This window comes from Vulpes lagopus, chromosome 4 (genome assembly GCF_018345385.1).
Source record: "Vulpes lagopus strain Blue_001 chromosome 4, ASM1834538v1, whole genome shotgun sequence".
Lineage (NCBI taxonomy): Eukaryota > Metazoa > Chordata > Mammalia > Carnivora > Canidae > Vulpes > Vulpes lagopus.
This window is the reverse complement of record NC_054827.1, coordinates 101,692,360-101,718,144: the sequence shown is the minus strand read 5'-3', so window position 1 is coordinate 101,718,144 and position 25,785 is coordinate 101,692,360. Positions and strand designations below refer to the sequence as shown.

General features: G+C 42.8%; 1 protein-coding gene across 3 annotated transcripts in view; it reads right to left on the bottom strand.

Moving 5' to 3' along the window:
* TTC23 (tetratricopeptide repeat domain 23) overlaps positions 1-25,785 on the bottom strand; it is a 97,103-nt gene that overhangs the window by 22,080 nt on the left and 49,238 nt on the right. For all 3 annotated transcript variants that reach the window (XM_041751695.1, XM_041751694.1, XM_041751696.1), the window contains exon 7: positions 9,052-9,157. In XM_041751695.1, the coding sequence (XP_041607629.1) occupies positions 9,052-9,157 (106 nt within the window). The remainder of the gene's footprint in view (positions 1-9,051; positions 9,158-25,785) is intronic.

The following is a 25,785-nucleotide window of genomic DNA, read 5'->3' as shown; positions in this document are numbered from 1 at the left end:
TACTGCCAGAGAAGATTATGACCCACTTATACAGTGGTCTACTCGACATTTCCTCTTGAAAATCTCACGTGTATCGTGTAGTGCAAATAAATATGGGCAAAAAGATGAAACATAATCTTCTGCTTCTTTACATTTCTTCTACATGTGCTTATTTCCCCCTTATCATCTCTAATGTTGTATTTGTGCTTCCTCACTATTTTGATTAGACCAGCTAATGTTTTATCTAAATTCATGTTTTTTCCAAAGTATCACCCCTTGAATTCATCTTTCTCATATGGTGATGTGAGTGCCAGGTGCTTCCAGAGTGGCCTGCATGAATACAGCACTCCAGAACTCACGAAGGAGCAGGAATTGGGTCAGCTTGTGCAGCGAGAGTGAGTGTTCCCAGGGCTGCACTTTGAGGTTTGGGCTCTGCCTCTGCCGCCTGCTAGCTGTGTGCCCCCACATCACTGACCTTAATGCCCTTGTCTGAAAAGGGGGAAACTAGTACCTTCTTTATAGGGTTGTTGACAGGAGTAAATGGGTTCATGCATGTAAACAACTGAGGACATGACTAACACCCAGTCCATGCTCAGTAAATGGTAATCATTTAAATTCAGGGACAGCTTTGAGGATCGTGGTCATGGACCTCTCTTGCTCATGCCAGGAAGACCAGCAGGCACACCAGAAGCAGAGTGGGACATTAAGACATTACGAGGATGAGAGCTCTATGAAGACAGAGTGGTCAAAATGCAGAGAACACGGGGCTTGTGTGTACTGCAGGCATGCCTGGAGAGTTCTGAGAACACCTAAAATTCACCCTGGTCATGCTCCCTTTAGAAAGGCGACAAGTCAACATCTGCACAACATGTCTATTGAATCCAGTCCACCTAGAGAAAAGTTAGGCCTGAGAATAAGTAAGTTTCATTTTTCTGCAAGGTCTACTTTGCTTGGCACCTAGGCCATTGCTGGATGGAAGCAGGAATTCTGCTGTGAGGTGAAGTCTGGAGAGATCTCAGCGCCAGCTGCACTTCCCCCTCCCCCACCCCCGGAGTTTGTAGGGAGACAGAAGTTGATTGAACTGGAGTCCCCTGTTCCTTTCTTTCAATGGGGCTCTGTCCACTGCAAGACCAGCAGGTGTATCTCTGAGTATTTACTCAGAAGTTTCTCTTGGTAGGAGAAAATTCTACCAAGTAGAAAATCCCTTTACTTGAGTAGACTCATGGAAGAAGGCATCGCAGATTTAATGCTCCAACTAAGTATTAATTTTGGCTACTCTGATAATCTTGTGACAGCAAATGTGAGGATGATGTGGCATTTATTCTGTCGATTTTAAAAGCATTAGAGAGATGAACATGCCAGGTCTAAAAATTAACAAGGATAATCTGGAGTGGAGGACTCTGGCTATTTTGATTTTCTGTCTAATTGGGAATTAGCCAAAGAATCTGAGCTCTTCTTCTAGAGTAAAGATCTTTCTGAGTTTTTGTTCCCCTGAGATGAGCCCATACCACCGAGACTGACAGATGTCCAGGGCATAGGAAGGGGTTGCGGCTCGAAGAGGAGGGACTGAGTTTCAGACCCTAGGCTTTAGCAGAAGTGGTGCCCCACTCAGATAACAGGGCAGGCAAGAGGGATGGGAAGCATTTCCCTCCCCTTCCTGAGTAAGGAGCTGGTCTCTCGGACACAGGAGGACACAGCTGCGCTTAACACCCTTCTAGCCCCTTACTTGTAATGTCCTCCCACCTCTTAGGATATCTTCCTCCCAGCAGTCATATGCTGACCAACTGCCCCCCTACAAAGCACCCCATTTAAGTTGGTCCTCTAGCCCTGAGTACCACATGCCCCCTTCCCTTAGCATGGCTGATCTCACAGAGATGCTGTGAGAGAGGATGCGATGCAGCTCAGCCTAACTCCAGCTAGTGCCTAAATGGCCCAACCTCTAACTCGGGAAGGCCTATTCATACTTTCCAAAGAGGATGCTCCTTAGCATGCATGGATCTCTGGAAGAGAGAGTGAAAGGAAAGGAGGACGGGAGGGAGGGAAGAAGGGATTAATTACTGAAATTAAGGTTGGGGGGGGTGACTGAAGTGAACACTGTGAGGTCCTAGGCCAGGTGGGATGGCAGAGCCGTCTCTGCCCAGAAATCTGCTCTCTACAGGTGCTGCCTGCAAGGTCGCTCATCAGATGGAGTGAGGATGGAGGAGGGGTTCCTGATAGCTGTTGTCCCATACAAGTGGGCCACATGTCAGGCATCATGTCAGGGCCCTTGTAGATCAGCACAGCCTCGAGCTGGGGAACAGAGGAAGGTGTAGGCATCCACTGTGGGTGACTTCCCTGTCTCTAAATTTGAAACTACTTTTTCTTTACCTGGGATACAGGAAAACTGCTTTATTGCAAGACCCTGATGTATTTCCCTCACCTGTCTGACCCCCAAATTAGGTTTTTGAACTGGGAACCACATGATCAAGTCTTTTCGGGGAGAGCAAATTTATCCTGTTATTATAGCTAAGGAGTTACTCCCTGATGAGCAGTTTGTTTTTCTGGGGGTGGGCACCCCATTGGATGTCCATCTCAGACAGGTGACAACAGGATTTTCCAGAGAGATGGAAGGTCAAACAGGGTGGGGAGATACCACATACCCCTGCGCCCTGAAGCCATGAAGCACCAGAGATTTCAGTACTCTTACAATGGCCATCCCTAACTTTAAAAACATCTTCTAGAATCATCTGCAACCTGATGCCTGTGGCCTGGCAGGAGATGAGGTCATTTTCTAAAGCACAGAAGCATGACATAGCTTGTAAATCTGAGCCCTGGTAGCACAGATGTTTCAAGGCCATGAATCTTCTCCCATTTCCACTCCAACACAATGTTTAGTTTGTCTGTGAGTTAGAGTGAGGGAGGAAGTGTGGCCTGGTGGGCAAGGGGGCTTAATGTCTCCTGGAGGCCCTGCCGACTCTGTTCTGTCTCTAGTTCATATACAGGCAAAAAAAAAAAAAAAAAAATTCCCAGGCTTTGTTCAAAGTGCAAGAGGATTGCAGGGTTACAATCTGACATACTGGAGGTTAGAAGGCTTTTAATTCCAAAACAATTCCAAAAAAAAAAAACCAAACAAACAAATTCCAGTAACCCTGGGCTCATTTTCTTGAGGCTGTGCTAAGGCAAGAGCTGAACAGTGAGGATAGCTTTCATCAAGAGGGAGGCCTGCGTGTACAACGTGACAATTATCTTTTGTTAACAGTCTTAGGAAACAGGCTGTACTCCATACTCACTGTAAAAGCATTAAGGACCATAGGGAATCTAACCTGGCAGTAACCCAGAGGAGCTCCATCACCTAGCAAACAAACAGACTAGACCCATTTAGACACTACTGGGGGGCTGCCACAGGCTCTGCACAGGCAGTTGACGCGAGGTCACCTACTAGCCCTGGTGGGGGTGGAGGGTGAGGGTGGCCTGAGGGCATAGGAAGCCCAGGTCAGGCTCGCCCCTCACCTCAAGGCCTTCAGCAGTCCACCAGACTTCCAAGTCTACTTTTTGGGAAGAACACTTTCAGAGGCCCTGGACATGGCTTCTGAGTGGCAGACCTGCCTCGGCTTACTAGCCGGGCAATCCCAGGAAGTCCAAAGCCATCTCTGAGGGGCAGGTTGGCATCAGTGGTTTCTTCACCACCTACTGAAGATAGTGGGAGGCAGGGTGAGGCTTCTTCTTTGGCCTCGCCCACCACTTGCTCTCTACAGCTTCCCCTATCTCACATGGTCTTTGGGGCACAGAGTAGGCATGGATGCTGACATCTGCTTGTGGAGCTCAGAGGCAGGCCAGGCCCAGGATGGCTGGGCATTTTGTAATAAGAAACGGGCCTTGCCTAGGAGCCAAGGAAGGGTCCCTCAGAGCACACAGGGCTCAAGGGGGATGTGCAAAGGCTGAGGAGGGAAGGAGGAAGATGGTGAGGGAAAGAATGAGGAGGAAGAGAGAAAGGTGGCTGGGTGTTGCCAGCCATGGCATACACTCATTTCCCCCAGCAGGGCTGTGCCACACATCCCACCTGGAGGCCTCTCCAGGTTGGAAGTGGGGTGGAGGAAACAGTCAGGGCAGCTGAGGAGGGCCACAGGAAGGTGAAGGACACCTGACTATGGCTTCTCTCAGGTGGCTATGTTACCTGATAGGAGTCCATCGGGGCTGGGCATGTGTGTGTATTCCAGAACCTGTCTGACTTACTGTCTCCATGGGACACACATGGCCCAAGAAGTATCCATCACCCAGGGGACATGGAATGAGCTGGGGGTGGGGTAGGACCCAGAAGGGAGGCAAGCTGAGAAGGAAGAAGGAAGGAGGAGGAAGAGTTGAGAAATGGGAGGATCGTGGAAGTATATAAAATAAGAGACATCATTAAGACACAATGTCTATTTTATGTCTGCTGTGAAAAATGTGGGGAGAGCCTAGGATAAGTGGGGGCCAGGGAGATTTATATATTTGTGCATAGGGAATTACACCTTGGGAATGCACCCCATGTTCATGAGTCTGGTCCACATAGCCAGGGATCCCACCCCCTGTCCCCAAGGCTCCAACAGAGCTCCTTCCATTCTGCTGTGTCTGGACCTGACAGAGCTCAGGCTGCAGATGGAGCCACTTCCAAACAAGGCCGCCTGTGCTCAGCAGGCTCTGCCTCTCAAAGGTTTACACTGAAATGCACTTGGCTTCTGCCCATTTCATTTTAATATCCTTTAGGAGAAGAGTTATAAACACAAGGCCAATGCCCTCAACACTTAGCAGGGTTGGGAGAGCTGTTAATACCAAGTTTGTCTATGGCTGCTCCGGGATGCAGGCCAGGCTCAGGTTAGTGACATTCCAGGCGCCTGAATTGGAAGTCCTTATGCAATCACAATCCTTCGTGACTTCTAGGGCAGTTTTGTCTGCATAAGGAATGCAGGAAAGGCACAGAGCAAAGGGATTAGCTTGAGCATAGAGCCTGAAACACGCCAGCTTCTTGAGCAGAGACACTTCATTTGTCAGAGGGCAATGCCTTCAATGGGCATTTAGCAAGCAGGCTACGGAGAACCCCCAAATGAACAACTTTTCTCATTAAAGATTCTTTAAAAAAAAAAATCTGTACTCTGCATAGACAGGTTTAAGCACAGGGAAACTGAGCTGAGGTCCTTATGCACTTGGATTTCCTGGGCATTTGGTGAAACATGCAGATTTGCTCCCAGGGGATCTGGCTGTGATTTCTGAACTTAGTGACTAGAGTCCAGGTCATAGTTCTGCCATCCTGGGTGAAAGCCAACTAGTGTGTGCATGTGTATGTGTTTGAGGGGGTGGCCTCCCTTTAGTTGTCAAAGATAAGTTCCAAACTCCCCCCTCTAATTCCCCCTTGCTGGAGGCAGCAGAGGCCTAGCCTAGAGAGCCCCCCAGCCGTGGGTGGGCTTTTGTTCCTGCTGAGGGGGCATAGGCCTGTGAGGAGGTAACAGAGGGAGGACATTGAAACACCAGGCTCCCTACAAGCCTCCCACAATGGGGATGCGCCTGCCTGGGTGAGGCCCTCGTTCCTGCTTCCAGAGGCACACTAATTTTATGCTTGGAACATGGGTCTTCTCAGCCCGCACCACATTCAGGCACTGTGGGTAAGAGCCAGAACAATCTTTGTATCTTAAAATGCTGGAGGAGCAGTCGATTTTCCATAGCCTTTCCTATAATTGCCATCAAGGGAACCAGGATTCTGACACATATGGTTTCCAATCTGGTTCACACAGTGGGAAGAGTTGGGTGGGGGGATTCTCTTTGCCTGTGTTTGTTTCTGTCATGCCCATTTTGATGGTCGGTTTGAGGCCTTGGGGACAAGGGCTGTGCTGCCCTTTGCACTTGCTCCAGGGCTTCATGCTGCTGCCCAGCAAGCAGCTGTTGTGATCTAGTTTCACTGCCCAGTTTCACTTAGCGCTGACTTGCCTTTAAGGCTTCAGTAAATTTTCTTCCTGATGGCCATTTCATGTGTTTTCTGATTCATAGAAGCTGAGCCTGAGAAGGGCTTGTCTAGACACCCTATGGACTCATGGGGACTGTGTCCTTTTTTGGGCAGAGCAGTGAGTAGACAATATAGTTTGACCGAAGTGGCAGGTAGGGAGAGTGGGCTGTGTTAGCTCACTTGTAAAGTGGGAGGTCATGTCCTGCCTTTAAGTTGTTGAAAGGATTAAATGAGCACATGCATAAGAGTTCCAGCACCTGCATACAGGGCCAGCTTAACTCCTGCTACTCTTGTCACCGTTAACATGATCTTACCATGATTCCTGCTACCTACATTTCTAGCAACCAGTGCACTCGGCAGAAGTGACCCCCCTTCCCTAGTCTAAAGCCAATTGCAGCTCCACGCTCCTGGGGAAAGTTTTCTTCCATCTCTACACTCCTCCTATAGTTCAAATTCTGACTGGCAAGTCAGCTTGTGGGGTTCAGGCCACCAAAGGCAGAAGGGGAGCTGAGACCCTGTGCATGCTCCTAGACTGGCCCCCACCCATCTCTCTGGGCTGCCTCGGCTCTTCTCATGTCCTTCCTCTGTCCCAAATGCCACAGACTCCAAAGCAGGCCTAAAGGGAGGCAAGCAAGGAAGGAGAAGGGGCATGTGCAGCCCTTTTAATATAATATAAAGTCAAGAGCCTGGGTTCAGGGGCACCTGAGTGGCTCAGTGGTTGAGCATCTGCCTTTGGCTCAGGTCGTGATCCCAGGGTCCTGGGATTGAGTCCCGCATCAGGTTCCCCACAGGTATCCTAATTCTCCCTCTGCCTATGTCCCTGCCTCTCTCTCTGTGCCTCTCATGAATAAATAAATACATAAATACATAAATACATAAATACATAAATAAATAAATAAAATCTTTAAAAAAAAAGTCTAGGTTCAAACCTGCTACTCCCTGGCTATGCACCCTTGGGGAAATTACATAATATCTCTGTGCCTCAGTTTCTCCACCAGAAACTGGAAGTACTTACACCAATCTCAGGGAAATACTATGGGGATTAATTGATTTAACAGATGTAACTGGTTAGAACCATACCAGAATACACCAGGAAAGCATTAGTTGTTACTATTACTATTCCTGTGTGAGGTCACTGAATTCTCAAAGATCTTGTTATTACTGTCATTCTCAGTTACAATACACTATATTTAGACTAAAAAATGTAAAAAAAAATATGGATTATCTGCTTTTGTGAATCATGCAAAGCAGAGTGGCCTAACTTTGCAGCTAGAGGGAAAAAACATTTCAGGACACAAGTTCTACTGGATCTGACCCAAACCATCCATTTATTAACTAGCTGAGATGCTGGCAAGCTGGAATCCTTCCAGGCATAGAGGGTCTTTGGGCCTTGGTCTCCTCTAGCTGTTTGGTATTCTCTTTCTTAGACTTCACCCAAGACTTCCCCATCCCCACTCCACCAGTTTAAATGCTCAGAACCCTCCAGTTGTCTTGAACCCACGAGCCCGAGAGGATGGCAGGAAGGATCTGACAAGCACATTACACACCTGCTGTCCAGGTAAGACATTACATGTCTGACCCTCATGCTTGTTTTGCCATACTCAGAGCCAGAAACATATGTGAGTTAGTTACCATCAATTATACATAAAAATCTAGATTTTTGCCTTCTCTTGAAAGAAGTGACAGTGATAGGCTAGAGCCCAGAGATCACTGCTCACTTAACAGGGCATGGCCTCTCCAGTTTGCTACAGTCCTCAGTGCTCTGTATTGTCTCTCTTATGTTACAACCAACAATAGCTGCCATTTCCAATTGCGCTTGCTGCTCCTACTGTACTGTCAAGACTATCTGTGTCACACTATTTCTGTGGTTCCGAGAGACACGTAGATTTGTGACTTCTACTAGTCAGATTTCCGTCAGACATGTGTTGGCATCTTAATGGTCTTAATTATTCGCAATGGAAGGTTCTTCCCTATTAATTCCTTACTAAAGTAATTTTCAGTACCAATAACCTGGTCAAAAAGACCTGCCAGCTCTTGGAAGGTTCTGAAGTTGATTGTTATATATGGAGTATTTCAGAGAGAGAGAGAGAACCCAAAAGTTTGCCTGCCTTCTCTCTCTATTCCTAGATAGGCTGCTCTGAAAAGGTCCTCAAAGCTCCAGGAGACCAGAATGAGGAGTCTGTAAGGCAGTATGGACAAGATGGGTAAACCTCGATACACACTTCACCAGCTCCTCCCTGGACTGGAGCCCCTGCCTGGCCCTGGGATCTGTGCAGACCAGGCTGCTCACAGAGGTGCCCCTTCATCCTTGCCTGCCCGCCAGCCTCTATATCCTAGCCCAATTCTTGCTTCCTGGACCCCAACTATTCTGGATCTCAATTTTAGACCTGTTGGCACATTGGATCTTATTTTATTACAGTACATGATTATTTTCATCTTATTGGAATACACCCCTTGGTCTTCTTGATGATGAGTTATACTCTGTTTCTGAATATTCTGATAAAAAAAAGTCACTGGAATATGTGTTCTCCATCAACAGAGGCACACTGTATGCTCTGTGTCCAGAATGCTGGATTAAAGAACTCCCCAGGCTCATTGCTCTACCTATTTCATGGGGCTAAGAAAAACCATATGAGTCATAAATGGCAGCTTCCTCTTGGACTCCCAAAACCATGTAAGTTCACGCTGATGGAAAACTCAGTCCTGTGAAAGTCTGTGGGCTGGGATTCTGACAAGTCAGGTCTGTTGCCACAGTAGCACCACAACAATTTTTAAAAATAGATCACCTTTGAAAGCAGAGCAGATTTCCCTGTAATCCCATCATAGATTCTCTGGGGCTCTTAACAGCTCCGTTTGGATGAAGATTCACTGTATTTCAAAGTAAAAGATTAGAGAAAGGCCGAATAGGACAGAAACCAAAGGCCACTGGTGAAGCTAACACAGTGGCACAGCTACGTATAGCCATGTAAAGCCACTAAAGCTCGGCAAAAGATCGCGATGTCACAGCTCAGGCCACCTGCTCACCCCTCCTAAAGGCAGCTGGTTTACAGGCCCAGCAGCATGTCTGCAGGACAGGCAGAAAGCAGGCAGCAAGGGACGCCCACAGGTTTTGCACTCACCATGGTGCTCGGGTCTCCCAGAAGCGATGGAAGCGTGGGCGACAAAATGTGCGGAGACTGCTGCCTCCTCTTGAGAGGGGTTTTTGCTTAGCACGATGAGATGTGCCTGTCATCAAGGAAAGAAGAAACATGTCTGTGTTGGCGGCAGCAACAGGGAACTGTTTTTCCAGTGATAAGCAGAAAGCCAAGGAACTTCCTAGCTAGCTAGATGATTCTTAGGAACCTGGATTTTATTTTATTTTTTAAGATTATTTGAGAGAGAGAGAGAGAGAGAGAGAGAGAGAGAGAGAGAGAGAGAAAGGAGCAGCAGACTCTCCACTGAGCTGGGAAATGATGTGGGGCTAGATCCCAGGACCCTGGGATTATGACTTGAGCTGAAGGCAGGTGCTTAGCTGACTGAGCCACCCAGGCGCCCCAGACCTGGATTTTTTAAAAAAAATTTATTTATTTATTCATGACAGACATGGGGGCGTGGGCAGAGACACAGGCAGAGGGAGAAGCAGGCTCCATGCAGGGAGCCCAACATGGGACTCAATCCCCGGTCCCCAGGACCACACCACCACAGGCGGTGCTAAACCGCTAAACCGCTGGGCCACCCCCAGACCTGGATTTTAAAAGCATTGTGAAGTAGAGAAAGAAAGGCTGAGTCCAGATGGTTTGAAGCTGTGAGCAAGGCTCTTCCCTAAGTATATCATTTAAAAGTCTACTCCTGAGTGTGGTATCAGCCGAGGGGATATGAGGAAGCTGGGAGAGAGGTTTCAGGAGATGGGTTATGGAGTGCCAGTGCTGTGCAGAGGAAGTGAGCAAGCACAGCCCCCTGCCTGCCCTCAGCTCAGAAGGGGGACTCAATGAAGGTATTAGCAGCCTCTTCAGTGCCTGATCCAGCAAGACAATTGGCCTGCATCCTCTTCAAACTGGCCCATGGGGCTGCCTGAGCACAGAAAACAGCTCAATTCCTTGAAAATAAAGCCCAATTTAAAATTATTTAAGAGAAAAAAATAAAGCCTATGATCCCACGAATATAAAATAATGATAATCCTCTCAAAAAGAATACAAAATATGTTTCTCCAAATAAAAAGATATAAATAAAAGAGAAAATAAATATATGTTGAGAAATATATAAGTATACAATATACAAGGAGAAGATATATACTCATTTGACTGTTGACATTTAAGTTTTTAAAAATGCTATTAGTAATAAGGTTATATTCATTCAATAAACACATAATGACCGATCACCTAGGGCAGGAGAGGCCAGGAGCAGAGTGTGGGCAGCAAGAAAAGGCCCCATGACTTTAGTGAAAATGCACTAATTCGAGATGGTAGGTAGTTCCCAATTAATTGTACTAGAGTACTGTGAATTTTAAAGGAGAAATGCCAGATTGGGACAGGCAAGACATACTAGTAGTAACTAAGATTCCTTTTTCACTTGTAGTATCGATTTTAATTCTCCCTCCTTTTTTTTCTTTTTTTTTTAAAAAAGCTTTTATTTATTTCTTTGAGAGAGAGAGAGCAAGAAAAAAAAGAGAGAGAAAGAGAGAGAAAGAGAGGAGGAGCAGGGGAAGGAGCAGAGGGAGAAGCAGACTTCCTGCTGAGTGTGGAGCTCATTGCAAGGGCTGGAGGGGCTCCATCCCAGGACAGATCATGACCTAGGTGGAAGGCAGAGGCTTAATCACTGAGCTGCCCAGGCGCCCCTCAATTTTAATTTTCTTAACAACTTTTGCTATCCATGTTTTGTAGATGAGAAAGCTGAGGTTGCAGAAAGGGTGACTTGCCCAAGATCGCTCACAGCTAATAAAGGATGGAGGTAAGACTCTGACCTTGACACTCAGACTTCAGATTTGTTTTTTCTCCCACCTGGACCCCTGGTGGCAGACACCACCAACTGATGTCAGCACACTCCCCCAGAGAACCGATTCATTCAGCCTCTAGGAGCTAAGATTAGTCCTGGGGAGCTGGTCTAGGAGATAAAGCCACACCATTAGAACTTTCTAGTCCAGACCAAGCAGTGAGGTGGCAAAGTCATAGAGACTTGGTCCTCTCATGATCAGCTGAATACCATTTCTGAGTTGATAATCAGGGTAGATGCGAGACTGTCACCTCATTTGTCATATGTTAAAATTAACTGAGTTACTTGCTCTAGACTTTTTATGACGGGGCTACTCCAAATCAAGATTGCTGGTAATAACTTTAATTATTGTGTTAGAAAAACCAGAATTTCATATTCATAAATGTTAAGAATATCCTTCGTCTTAAAACTACTTTTATTATTATAGGCCATAAATAAATTGAACGACCTCCCAATTAGTCATTATCCTCAATTTGGCCTGAAGCTTTGACTGGAAAGCGATTTTCAAATAATGCTCACTCCAAAAAGTAATGACAATTGGAGCCACAGGGATAGAATCAAAGCATCACATGTTCAGAGTTTGCAGAGAGGACAAAAGAGAGAGGAAAAGCCTGCCCCACCCCAAATGCAAACTGAATCCTGTTTATTTGGTGTTTTCTCTGGTTAACTATCTCCACAATCAACCACTGAGGAGGGCACCCAGCAATGCCAGAAAACATTTAACTCATAATGTTACAGAGACTTTTAACACACAGTACTTTAGATTGATTAAAACCCAAATTCAAAAAAAAAAAAAAAAAAACCCAAATTCAAGTTTAAAAAGATTTTGTATTTGTTTTCCACTCAGTATTATAATTCAACGCAACGTCAAAGATAGGTATCTATCAAAATTATTTTCAAATGAATAATTACATGTTCTGAAAGTTCTGTAGGTCACCTTTTGCCTTTGGAGGCAGGAAGCAAAATCTTCCAAGAGCAAAATGCTCACAATATCAAGAAAGTGGATCCTGAGAGCTTAAGGGGGTCTAAATTTCAGAAAAATTTTCATAACCTCAATATTTTTCTGTGAGATACTAATAGAAGCAAACATTCATTATTCATTTTTCAGAAACTCAATCCCTGATCTAATTTATATTTGATGTTCATGAAGCTTCTAAAAACCATATGCTGGTTTAACATTAAGGGAGTAGTGGGCAGGAAAGGGGAACCATGTTTAAATTGTGCAAGATTAGCATCTCATTGACTCAGTAAAATTAAATTCAGTTTAATTTAATGCAGTCCTATTCAATTTACCTTAATTTTTAAATGTTTTCTACATACCAGATTGTGTCCTTCATCACTCTTGGGGCCTTATCATAGCTTATTCTGTGCTACCTCTGGATCACGCAGCTCACTGACTGCCCCCCACCCCCTGGCTCTATCATGTCCTGCCACAATCAAGTCCATGCAATTTCTAGTCCTCTATCCACTGACTATCCATCACCTCCTTCTCACTATCCATCTGCCCCCTCCTGTTGTCCCCTTCCCTTCTTGGCCAGCTCAGAGCTCACCACCCCTCACTGTTGATATAAAAAAATGCCCTCAACTTCTCTGAAGCATCATTTCAAACAGAAAAAAATGAAAAAGGGGGAATCATCTAAATATCCCTGAGAAGGAAAATGAATATATTGTGGTTTATTTATACTGTGATTTAACTCTACCTATGTATGTTAACATGGTTACATTTTAGAAACATTGCAGTGAGTGGAAAAGTAACTTGCAAAAGGTTGCAAACATCATGGCACCATTGAGTTTCAAGTCTCTGTTTTGAAGCAGAAAGCAAAAACAAAAACAAACCCAAAACTCTTTCATTTCAAACAGAATATTCCATGTTCTCTAAAATACAGAGCAGGTACGGGTGGAGCTGCTCTTACTGGAGCAGGTGGAGAGGGCCTAGAGGCTCACCCAGCTGCCCCCACCTGGCTGCCCCCAAAAGATCTTCCATGGAACCCGAGGGCTCCAGGTGATGCAGGCTGAGAACCACAGCTCCACACCATACAGGAGGCCTTCTCAGGGAGTAAGTACAAAGGCAGTTGACAGAGCTAGTGATTAGATTACCCAATTTCCCAAACAAAACCACTGTCCACAGCCCTGGAACAACACTTTGCTTGCTAAGAGAAACAAATATCACTGTTGTATACATCTGAGAGCAGTTAAGGACTAGTCATTAGTGTTAACAGAATTACAGGAGCCATGCTTGCCTCTCTGGCTTTTATGCAGGAGCCCAAGTAATGGGCCCCACTGGGGATGTGTGGTTTGACTGCATTCATTCCTCATCATTTATTAATCTCCCAGGGCTCAAATTTCTCCTCCCATCCTTTGTTGATTTCAGTACTTTATGGTGATGTTTATCAACTGTCATCTTGAAGCTGAGAGGGAATGTTTAATATTCCTAAATTTCTTGAGCTGATAGCATGTTGTATTGGGGGGAAAACAAAAACAAAAATCAAACCTTTAATATCCCATTTTGACCTAGGTCCTTAATCGAAAAACCTCATTCACAAGACCAACCACCTCCAGCTCTGCCAAGGTACAGAGCAGCTGTTCCCTCTGGTCTTCCTAAGCATTTCTGGGGGAAACCATGGATTCCACCGCGCCAATCCAGCTGTCAAGAGATACAGCCAGAGCTAGAGCTGGCAGGCTCTTATCTAGCTGAGCCTGTCCCCTTGGATTTGTGAAATGTGTAATAGTTCTTGAAGAGAAAACTTGATGACTAGTAAAATAGTTCTTGAAGAGAAAACTTGATGACTAGTAAAAAGGATGTTTCTATTTATGCAGGCAGACCCCATTATGTGAACACTCAACTTAAAACATGCAGGGTTCTTGGCAAGGAGGGAGGGATGGATTCTTTTCCCATTTGGCAATAACTAGGGGATCACTGACTCAGAAATCTCCTCTCCCATAGCAAAGTGAAGAGTACACAAGTAGCTCAAGGAACATTTGCGGATGTAAACTGAGTCTATTTACCCTGGAGACATGAACACTCATGGGGAAGGCAATAGAAGTCTCCAACTTACTAAGTGTACAGCTGAGGGCTCACACTAGAGAGGACAGTCGGAAGGCAGAAACTCACGTTGATTAAGCACCTACTTTTGTCAGGCATGGTGCTACGTGAAATACGTACACCTGCTTGCTCACTTAAGTCTCAGAAGGAGTGGTTAAGAGTGATGTCAACAGCCCAATTTGTAGATGGGAATATGAAGCCTCCGGGATTCATTTACATATTCATATTAAGGTTTGTGATTTCCACCTGCATCCTCTTCTAGTTTAACATTTGGTTATTAAAGAGTAGAAGTTATAGAATGATGATTTTCTAATCAAGGTAATGAGAGTCAGAGAAATAGTTGCTAAGTAGCAGACACAGCCCATAGGTTGAATGGGCTGGCAAGCAGGAAACTGAGCTGCCATATATGTGGGTCCCAAATGGGCTTCTGAGAACTTACTGCAGAGGGACACCATGATGTGGAGTTAGGCAGTGGGTGATGGATGGAGCAGATGTTAGAGGTGCCCCACGTGTCTGTGTGTCCGCTTTGATTCAAGTCAGTGCTTTTTTTTTTTTAAAAAAGATTTTATTTATTTATTCATTAGAGACACACAGAGAGAGGCAGAGACACAGGCAGAGGGAGAAGCAGGTTCCCTCTGGGGAGCCCAATGTGGGACTTGATCCCAGGACTGCAGGATCACGCCCCGAGCCAAAGGCCAACGCTCAACCACTGAGCCCCCAGGCATCCCCAAGTCAGTGCTTTAATTTACCCGAAGCTCAAGTTCCCTTGTCATTGGGAGGTGTAAGCCTGCTGCATTTCTTTTATAACTGACCGGCTGTGCAGCTACATGGCTTTTCCTCTTGGCCTTGCCAAAGCTGGCCACTCCACCCTTCAGCTTCGGGCAGATGGCCTCGGACAAGACAGGCTCATGTTGTAGCCCAAGGCTGCCACTTCCTTTCATCTCCTATCTCTGGCCAGGAGGGAAACCTCTCATGGCACCTACACCACAGGGGTCTGGGGCAGCCAGAGAGCCGTGGCTAAGTGAAAGATGTTGCTGGGACGCTCTGAGGGCTGGAGGAGTAGATGAAAGGGAAATCACTGGGTATAGAGGGCATTCAAAAAAATGAGTTTCAAGGGCCCCAGACTAAGCCAGTTTCTTTTAATAGAGAGAGTCCTCAGTGGCAGCTTTCCAGTTGTCAATTTTAGCTCCTCCCAAGGGCTGGGGAGTAAAGGTCCTATTCTCTGTAAGGGTTAGCACCAAAATAGACATGTTGGGAACTTAGACTTTCACCCTCCTTTTGGTTTTAAGCATGTGTTTTCTTAAAATGTAGTTAGATTTTTTAGATTTATAATCTAAAAAATACTGGTATATAATATTGAAAAATCCTAAGTGGTAAGTGAAAACATCCTCTCCCTTCTGTCTATGAGACTCCCCATCTTTTCTCCATCCCCAGTCTGACTCCTTATAGCTATCCCTATCAAGCATCCTATATGTTCTCTCAGAAATGCTGATATGCTTATACAAACACACACATATATAGGCGCATGTTCTTACACACACACGTGAGATCATACCCTGAATCTACCAGCCCCCAGAGCCTCCCCCAGCTCAGCTCCATCTGCCACTACCCTCTGGGCTCTGCCACACTGGCTCCTTCCCGCTCTCCTCAATCTTTGGGGTCTGTCAGAGCTCTGTTGGGAGTTCTCACAGCACCCGGTACCTCTTCTCTAGTGCATGTCACAGTTGCTATTCTACATTCATCTGTGTGATTATTCAGGTAAGGCCTATGTCATTCCCTGGGCTGCGCCTTGAGGGCAGGACCCTCCATAATGGTACCAGTATGGACCATTTTGCCTGGCACATCACAGGGTTTAACCAGTTGTTGACTGAATAAACATTCTGGTCTACATCTGGCTTTTTAAAAATAATAATGCACTTTGGGCATCTTTCAAGTCAGAACGTATACATACATCTCATTCTTTTCAGTGGTGCTATGGTGTTCCACCACATGGATTTCATAACCAGTCCCCCTTGATGGATTTTAAGAGTATTTCTAATTTCTAAAGGCTCACTATTGTCAACGACACCATTTCACTGCTTATACATCTTTGCACATGTGTACATATCTATCTGTTGGGTTAAGTTTCTAGATGTGAATCTGCTGGTCAAAGGGTCAATGCATTATAAGATATCAACTGTTTTCCCCCAAAGTGGTGTCAATCCCCACTCCCAGCAGTGTGTAAGGATGCTTGCTTTCTTGTACTCTTCCCATCATGGGGCATCATCAAACTCTTTTATTTTGCTCCCAGCAGGTGAAAAATGGCCTCTCCTTAGTTAAATGCATTTCCTTAATATCAAATGATATTGACAATTATTTTTGTATGGTTATTGGCCATTTGTAGTTCCTCTTCTGTAAACTGACCATTTCTGCCTTTTGTTTATATTTCTGTTGACTTGTCTTTTTCATCTACATTTTTAAAAATATTTATTTATTTGAGAGAAAGAGAGAGAACATGAAAGGGAAGGGCAGAGGGAGAGAGAGAGAGAATCTCAAGCTGACTCCCTGCTGAGCATGGACCCTGATGAAGGGCTTCATCTCAGGATCCTGAGATCATGTCCTGAGACAAAACCAAGAGTCAGATGCTTACCTGACTGAGCCACCCAGTCATCCCTCATCTAGATTTTATAAGAACTTTTTCTATATATCCTTTCTTTGATATTTATTTCTTGACTTTGTGATATCCTGTTACAGAGAAAAAGTTTGTTTTTATGCCATCAAATACATCTTTCTCTTTTTTCTTTCTTGTCTCCCTGTCTTTCAATCTATACCCGTATGATATGAAGAGAAAAGATATTATAAGGATCACCACTCCTGGGAGCAGAGGCCTTGGATGACTTGTAACTCATTTCTTTGTATTTTCCTGCATGGCTTGATTTTTTTTTAATATAAAGAGCATTATCATTTTTATGAAAAAGAACAGTTACTTAAAAAGAAACAGTATGACACCTGGATTTATATCATCCTTAGAAAACTTTTATAAGGCACAGAATCATAATTGCATTCTGTATCTTTTGTAATTTTAAACAGGAAAGGCTAGTATTTTCAGAGATTTGGGAAATTATAAAAAGGACATTATTAAGCAAATACACAGCCATGAACCAGAACCAATCAGAGGCGTTGCCATTTGCTGTGGCATCTGAAGCTGGCAGGAGCCCTGTGTGAGCACCTATTAGCCGTCACTTAGGTCTGGCTGAGGCTGATAACCTGCCCAGAGGAACCTGAAGCCAGATTTTCTGACCTCAAAGCATTTGGAGTGACTGATAAATTAGTTCATGATACTTTGTGAATCAAACTTCCCCCAAATTTGGGAACTACTGAGAGGCAGAGCTACCCTGAAAACTGAAAAGATATATATGCAATTCAACTGTCAAGAGATGGAAAAAAGCAATGAAGCTCATGTGGCGTTCATTTATACCCCCTGAAAACATACCCCCCCACAAAAGCATTCTCACAAAAATGAAATCCTGTGATTTTCCTTTTGGACAGGAAAACAAGGGTCTATTGCCAAAATCTGCCATGAGTTGTTTTAGGAACAATCCTGCCTGCAGGTTTCCTCACAGACCCCTCGTCTCAGACCAATGGGGGCCAGGGCAGCCCCTGGGACCACTGGCTTCTCTGGGTGGTGGCTCCAGGGGCTTGTTATTTTTCTCCACTTTAAAAAAGGGTTAGTTACTAAAATACTTTGGAACTTGTCGACATTCTACAGAAAATAAAAGGTCTTTTCTCTCTAGGCGTTTCTCTCACTCCAAAGGAATGAAGAGTGGAAAACTGGAGGAGAAAATAAACAAAACCCCTTTTCTTTGCGTGCACTTAATAAAAGGCTCTTAGGCAAGGGCTCTCATGGAGAGCTGCACCCATACCTTTCTGTATCTAGGTAAAGCTAAAGCTCTTAAAGAGGAGCCTTGACACATGTTTAATAATCACTGTAATTAATAAAAGTAGTTTATGCTGGCAACATGCCGAATGGTTCACAAAGCACTTTCCATTTTGAACCTTTGAACAGTTCTGTGAAGTGGATAGGGTCTTTTGTATGATTGTGTTTTTTGTGTCTTTGTGTTTTTTGCTTTTTGTTTTGGAAAGGTTAAATGACTTGTATAATCACACAGCTGTCAAACAGAAGAATCTGGACTCCCACTCAGATTTTCTGACCTCACATCCAATGCTATTTCAACTTCACAAAGCTATCTCTCTAATAATGATTGGTAAGTATTTATTTAATCTAATAACCCTCTAATCTTTATTAACCTCAAGAATAAACAACAATAAAAGTCACCTATTAAACTTTACGGGTATTATAAAAATGAGTGAATTACCCTTTAACTCAAAGATATCCTTCTAATGTAAGATGCAGAATCAAATGTAGTAAAAGGAAGTGTTGAAAATGTGAAAGCATTAAGAAAGCTTTTGCATGGCAGAAAAGCATTATGAAGCCACAAAAAATATATTAGAACTAATAAATGAGTTCAGCAGGATTGCAGCATGTAGGGTAAACATATCATTTGTATTTCTACACACTAGCAATGAATAGCAGGAAAAGGAAATTAAGAAAAAACACTTTTGTTTCTAAAAGCGTCAAAAGAACAAGATACCTGGGAATATATCTCCCAAAGGAAATATAAAACTTATACTACAAAACATGATTGAAAGAAACTAGTGAAGAACTAAATAAGTAAAGATACCTTATGTTCACGTATCAAAAGCCTTAATATTATGAAGATGTTAATACTTTCCAGTTGAAATACAGCCTCAGGGGATCCCTGGGTGGCGCAGTGGTTTGGCGCTTGCCTTTGGCCCAGGGCACAATCCTGGAGACCCGGGATCGAATCCCACGTCAGGCTCCCGGTGCATGGAGCCTGCTTCTTCCTCTGCCTATGTCTCTGCCTCTCTCTCTGTCTCTCTGTGACTATCATAAATAAATAAAAATTAAAAAAAAATGAAATACAGCCTCAGTGAGTCTTTTTTTTCCCAGAAATTGATAAGCTTATCCTAAAATTCATATAAAAACATAATGAAGCCAGAATAGCCAAAACAATCTTAAAAAAGAGTAAAGAAGTTGGAGATGTCACACTTCTGGATTTCAAAACTTACCATAAAACTTGTACATGAATGTTCATAGTAGCATTATTCATAATATCCATAAACTTACTACAAAACAACAGTAATTGAGAGTGTGGTACTGGCATAAGGATAGACATATGGATCAATGGAATCAAATCAAAAGTCCAAGAGTAAACCCTTACATTTATGATCAATTGATTTTGACACAGGTCCCTCCCAAGGTAATTCAGTGAAAAGATAGTCCTTTTATAATAAATGGTACGGGGACAACTGGAAATTCAAATGCAAAAGAATGAGATTGGGGATCCCTGGGTGGTGCAACAGTTTAGCGCCTGCCTTTGGCCTGGGGCGTGATCCTGGAGACCCGGGATCGAATCCCACATCGGGCTCCCGGTGCATGGGGCCTGCTTCTCCCTCTGCCTATGTCTCTGCCTCTCTCTCTCTCTCTCTCTCTCTCTCTCTGTGTGTGACTATCATAAATAAATAAAAATTTAAAAAAAGTTATCAAAAGAATGAGATTGGAGTCCTATTTTACATCCTGTAAAAAATTAACTCAAAATGGATCAAAGACCTAAATGTAAACACTAAAACTTTAAAACTCTTAAAAAGAAACAGATACAAGCTTTCATCAACTTGAATTAGGCAATGGTTTCTTAGACTTGAGGCCCAAAGCATAAGCAACAAAAGAAAATAAGGATAAATTGGACTTCACTGAAACTAAAAACTTTTGTGTTTCAGAGGATGTGATCAAGAGAGTGAAAAGACAACACAGAATGTGAGAAAATATTTACACATCATGTATCTAGCGTCTAGTATCCAGTATGAAGGACTCCTATCAGTCAACAATAAAAAGACAAATAACCCTATTAAAAAGGATGGGAAAAAGATTTGAGTAGACATCTTTCTATATAATAGATCTATATAAACTGATGCAAAACATCATGAGTCATTAGAGAAATTAAAATCAAAAGCATGGTGGGATATCACTCCATATTCACTAGAATAGTTGAAATAAAAAGGACATAGTAATGTGTGTTGGTGAGGATTTGAAGAAAGTAGAATTCTCATGCGTTGCTGGTGGGAACATCAGATGCTGAGGCTGCTTTGGAAAACAGCTCAGCAGTTCCTCAGAGTTAAATATTGTGTTATCACATGACTCAGCAACTCTGCTACCAGCCTTACATCGAAGAGGACTGAAAACACATAACCATATAAACACTTGTATGTGAATGTTCGTAGTAGCATTATTTGTAATTACCATAGAGTGAAAACAACACAAACATACATCAACTGATGAAGAGATGAACAAATGTGATCTATCTGTATAATAGAATACTATTTAGTCATAAAACAGGAATGAAATAGAGGCACCTGGGTGGCTCAGTTGGTTAAGCATCTGACTCTTGATTTTGGCTCAGGTCGTGATCTCAGTGTCGTGGGATCAAGCCTTTCACTGGACTCTGTGCTCAGTGGGGAGTCTCCTTGAGATTCTCTCGCTCCCTTTCCCTCTGCCCGCCCCCCATCTCATGCATGCACTCTTTCTCTCTCAAATAAATAAAAAAATCTCTCTCTTTTTTTTTTAAAGGAATGAAGTATTGATACTTGCTAACATGGATGAACTTTGAAAGCAATATGCTAGATAAAAAAAGTCAGACACAAAAGGCCACATATTTATAGGATTCTATTTATATGAAATGTCTATGATAGCCAAATCCATAGAGTCAGAATGTAGATTGGTAGTTACCAGTGGATGAGTTGATAGAGGAAATGAGAGAGTAATTCATACTGGGTGCAAGTTTCGTTTGACGTGATAAAAATGTTCTGCAATTAGATAGCAGTAATGTTTGCACCACTTTGTGAATATGATAAAACTACCAAAATGTACACTTTAGAAAGGTGAATTTTATGGTATATAAATTAGCTCAATAAAAATACCATGAAAAAAATGCAAATGACAAATTGGGTGAAAATATTTATGACATATATCAGAGATAAAGGGGCTATTGGTATGTGTAATATATAATGACTTTTAACAGTTAAGGGAAATTATATAAAAATTCTATTAAATGAAAAAATTCTAATCAAATGATATGAAAAGAAAATTCACAAAAAAATATATTAAGAAAATGCACTGACTCTATGAAAAGATAGGCAATTCCATTTTACAGATTAAACAGAGATGTTACTTCTTGCCTATCAGACAGAAAGTAATTCAAAAGCTTGACAGTAGGGGCACATGGGTAGCTCCGTGGTTGAGCATCTATGTTTGGCTCAGGTCATGATCCCAGGGTCCTGGGATCGAGTCCCACACTGGGGACTCCCCACGGAGCCTGCTTCTCCCTCTCCCTATGTCTCTGCCTTTCTCTTTGTGTCTCTCATGAATAAATAAATAAAATCTTAAAAAAAAAGCTTGACAATAAGCTCTTTTGGAAGAGGCTGATGGGGGAAATAAGCAGGCTCTGGCATTGCTGATGGGAGTGTAAGTGGTAGAAGACCAAGGAAAGGCAGTATCCTGCAAAACTACCAGCATAGGCTCCCTTTGACAGAGCAGTCCCACTTCTAGGAATTTACTCTGAAGATACAACTCCAATAATATAAAAATTTATGTGTGTTAAGATTATTCACTAGAACATTATTTGTAATTACAAAATATCAGAACCGGGCAGCCCTGATGGCGCAGTGGTTTAGCGCTGCCTGCAGCCCAGGGCGTGATCCTGGAGACCCTGGATGGAGTCCCACGTCGGGCTCTGCATGGTGCCTGATTCTCCCTCTGCCTGTGTCTCTGCCTCTCTCTCTCTGTGTCTCTATGAATAAATAAATAAAATCTTTAAAAAAAAAAAAACAAAATATCAGAACCTATCTAAATGCCCAAACAGAAAACTATTTGAGAAAAACATGGTATGTACATAAGATGGATTATTATACCTTTGTACAGATGAATGAACTGTTATAAAGTGATTTCCAGAATATACTGCTAAGTGAAAAAAGCAAATATATGCACAATAGGTAAATAATTTGGTGGGAAGAGGGAGGGACATTCCTAACAGCAGAATGTCAGCTGATAAATGTGGATGGAATTGCAGAATGGAAAATCATTAATCTGCAACCACTGCAGTAAAGAGTGGTTTGGGAAAGATTCATTAATGCATGCCAAATGTAGAGAAAATTCGCAAAGGAGTGGTATATTTACATGGTCTTAGAAGTAATCTCTCTACAGAATGCTTACTGGCTGCAAGGGGAACAAAAGATACCATATGGTGAGGAATCACTGTGATTGGGTGATAAATTTAAAGTCACTAATGAAGGACAGGTGGATGTTACGGGCTTCCAGATGTACTCCTCTAAGAAATACAGTATCCTTTGTAGTATTCTAGCTGGGCATGCACTGGCCAGATCTAGTCAAGAGAAAATATCAGACAAACCCAAACTGAGGTACAGTCTATGAAACGACTGGCCTGTATTCTTCAAAAATTTCAATGTCAAAAGAGACAAAGACAAGCTGAGAAACTGTTCTAGATTAAAGACCAGAGGCATATTGACTAAATATAACACATGATCCTGGACTGGATCTTTTATTGGAGGGAAAAAAAACTGCCATAAAGGACAGTATTGGGACAACTGACAAAATAGAATATAGCCTCTACCAGTATGAACATTCCCGAATTTGGTAACTGTATTGTGATTACCTAAGAGACTATCTTTGTTAAGTAATCAGGGATAGAAGGACATGGTATATTCAAATACTTTCAGATGGTTAAAATACGTAAATAGTTACCACTCTGCACATACATATGCATGCATGTGTGTCTATATAGATAGATAGGGAGAACAAATCTGGGTTGGGGGGGGGGGAACCCGGGTTCAGTTGGTTGAGCTTCTGACTCTTGGTTTTGGCTTATGTCATGATATCTGGGTTATGAGATTGAGCCCAGCTCGGGCTCCATGATCAGTGGAGAGTCAGCTTGAGATTCTCTCCCTCTCCCTCTGCTCTCTCTCTCTCTCTCTCTGTCTCTCTTTCAAGCAAATAAATCAATCTTTAAAAAAAGTAAAATGGTGAATCTGGGCACCAAAACAAGAGGCACTATTTAACCCATTTTCCATTCGCATAGTGCCAAGGCTCCCAGGAGTGATAAGGCCTAATACACTGGAAGGGAGAATCCCTTTGATGATTTATTCCCCTAAGCCAGTGCTTCCTAAACCATGGCCCAGGGAACACTAATGTCTCATAGTCTCAATTCACAATCCACACTGATATCTTAAATGTACTGTAAAACCATGTGTTAGAGAGATCTGTTTGGTCTTAACTTAATAGTTCCCAAATTTATTTAATCACAAACATCTTTTCTAGGAAGACCTATGAATTCTTGTGAGATGTGTGAGATGCTAGTATCCTATGGAACACAGTTTGGGAAATGCTTTTCTAAACCAAATTTGAATTTGGAATGCATACTGTTGGGTCTTCAAAACCACCTATCTTTTATTCCAGTGGATTTTGTTATGGGTAATGACCCTGCCTGGGGGACTCTGAGCATATTATTACTTGATATATTTCTTTGAACTTTAGAAACTGGTACAGTAAAGATTGTGCTGAGATTTTAAGGGCAGAGCTGGATAGTGTCAGGAAACATTTAGGAAAACTGGACTAAGGAAAAAATTTTAAATTAAATTTGAGACTGTATTCTATAACATGGAAGTAAAACAGTATAAAAGAGTTGGCAAGGTTGGTATGAAACTTGTTCAATTAAGAACAAAGATAAACCAACTTCTGGTGGTGAGGTATATCAAAATAACCATTTGGCAGAATGTCAATCTGAATAAAAAATGATAAAATATTCACATCTTTCCTCCTAGTGGTTTAATGTCTGGTAATTTATACTAGCAAATAATCAAAGAAAAAAACTTTTTTGTGTAAGAATAGTCATAATTATGGATACTAACAAAAAATGGCAAGCCCACCAAGTATTCTTGAACTCAGGATATGGTCTCACTAGCCACACAGTGACCTTAGCCAAAAACCTGGCCCAAGGTGGGACTCCGCCTCCTTCACTTCCTTAACTCCTATGCCCACTGTTTCTACCCTCTACACATCTCTCAAGTCTGTCTACATTCTTCACCCCCTTGATACGACGAGTCCAGGTGTCATCATCTCCTACATGGCCGGCTGTGGCTGTCTCCTGATACTTCCCTGATTACTTCTTTGCCATCTAGTCCATTCTCCATACTGCAGAATGACCCTTCTGGACTGATAATCCTATGAGGTCTGTCTTCGTGCTTGAAAACCTTTAACTTCCCTTAGGATGAAGCTCAAATTCCTTAGCATGACTTTCAACACCCTACTTGAAAGATACCAATCTACTGCCTTCACCATTCCCACTGCCCAGGCAGTTCCCTTAAATCAAGGTGCGTCTCACCTCCAGACCTTTGCACATGCTCTTCCCTCTGCCTGGGCTGGCTTTCCTCACCTCTTAGTACTTTGTGAAATGGATACCTATAATTAACAACTCAGGAAACAAGAGATGTTGGTGAGGTCTCAGAGAAAGGGGAACCTTCTTATACTGTTGGTGGGAATGCAAACTGGAATAGCCACTCTGGAAAGGAGAGGTTCCTCAAAAAGTTAAAAATAGAGCTACCCTATGACCCAGCAATTGCACTACTAGGTATTTACTCCAAAAGATAAATAAATAGTGATTCTAAGGGGTACATGCACCCCAATGTTTACAGCAGCACTATCAACAATAGCTAAAATATGGAAAGAGCCCAGATATCCATTGACAGATGAATGAATAAAGATGTGGTGTGTATATGTATACACACACACACACACACACACACACATACACACAAGAGGCACTCTTTAACCCTGAGTAATGGAATATTACTCAGCCATCAAAAACAATGAAGTCTTGCCATTTGCAGCACCCTGGATAGAACTAGCGGGTATTGTGCTAAGTGAAATAAGTCAGTCTGAGAAAGACAATACCATTTGATTTCATTTATATGTGGCTTTTAAGAAACAAAAAGATGAACACAGTAGAAGGGAAGGAAAAATAAAATAAGATTAAAAAACAGAGAGGGAGGTAAACCATAAGAGACTCTTAACTCTAGGAAACAGACTAAAGGTTGCTTGGAGGGCAGGTTCTGAGGGATGATGTAACTGGGTAATGGGCATTAAGGAGGGCATGTGATGTGATGAGCACTGGGTGTTATACACAACTGATGAATCACTAAATTCTACCCCAGAAATTAATAATATGCTATATGTTAACTAAATTGAATTTAAGTGAAAAAATTTAAAAAGTAGGTACTTGTGTTTATTACCTTTGCTTCCTTACATCTCCTTCACCATACAATCTGGTTTCTGCCTCATCATTGCCCCAATGTTTCCCTCAACCAAATCATCAAGGAAAGAAAAAGGAAAGGAAGGAGGGGAATTTTAAAAATCCTTTGTAGCACCATATATCAGGCACTGTGCTAAGCACTTTATGAATAATCATTCATTTATCCTCCCAACAGCTCCATGTCCTTCACAACAGCAAATGGTATCACAAGACAGAAGATACCACTTCCACTTTTACTTTTATTCATGTTTTTCCACCAGATTCTTCTCTGCTTTCTTTGCCAGGTTATCCTTCTTAACTTGACCAATGAATACTTAAGTTACTCAAGGCTCTGTTATGTCCTTTTATATTCTTGTTCAATAACCCCCCTGGGTGATCACATCCTCTCCCAAGGCAGCTATGCA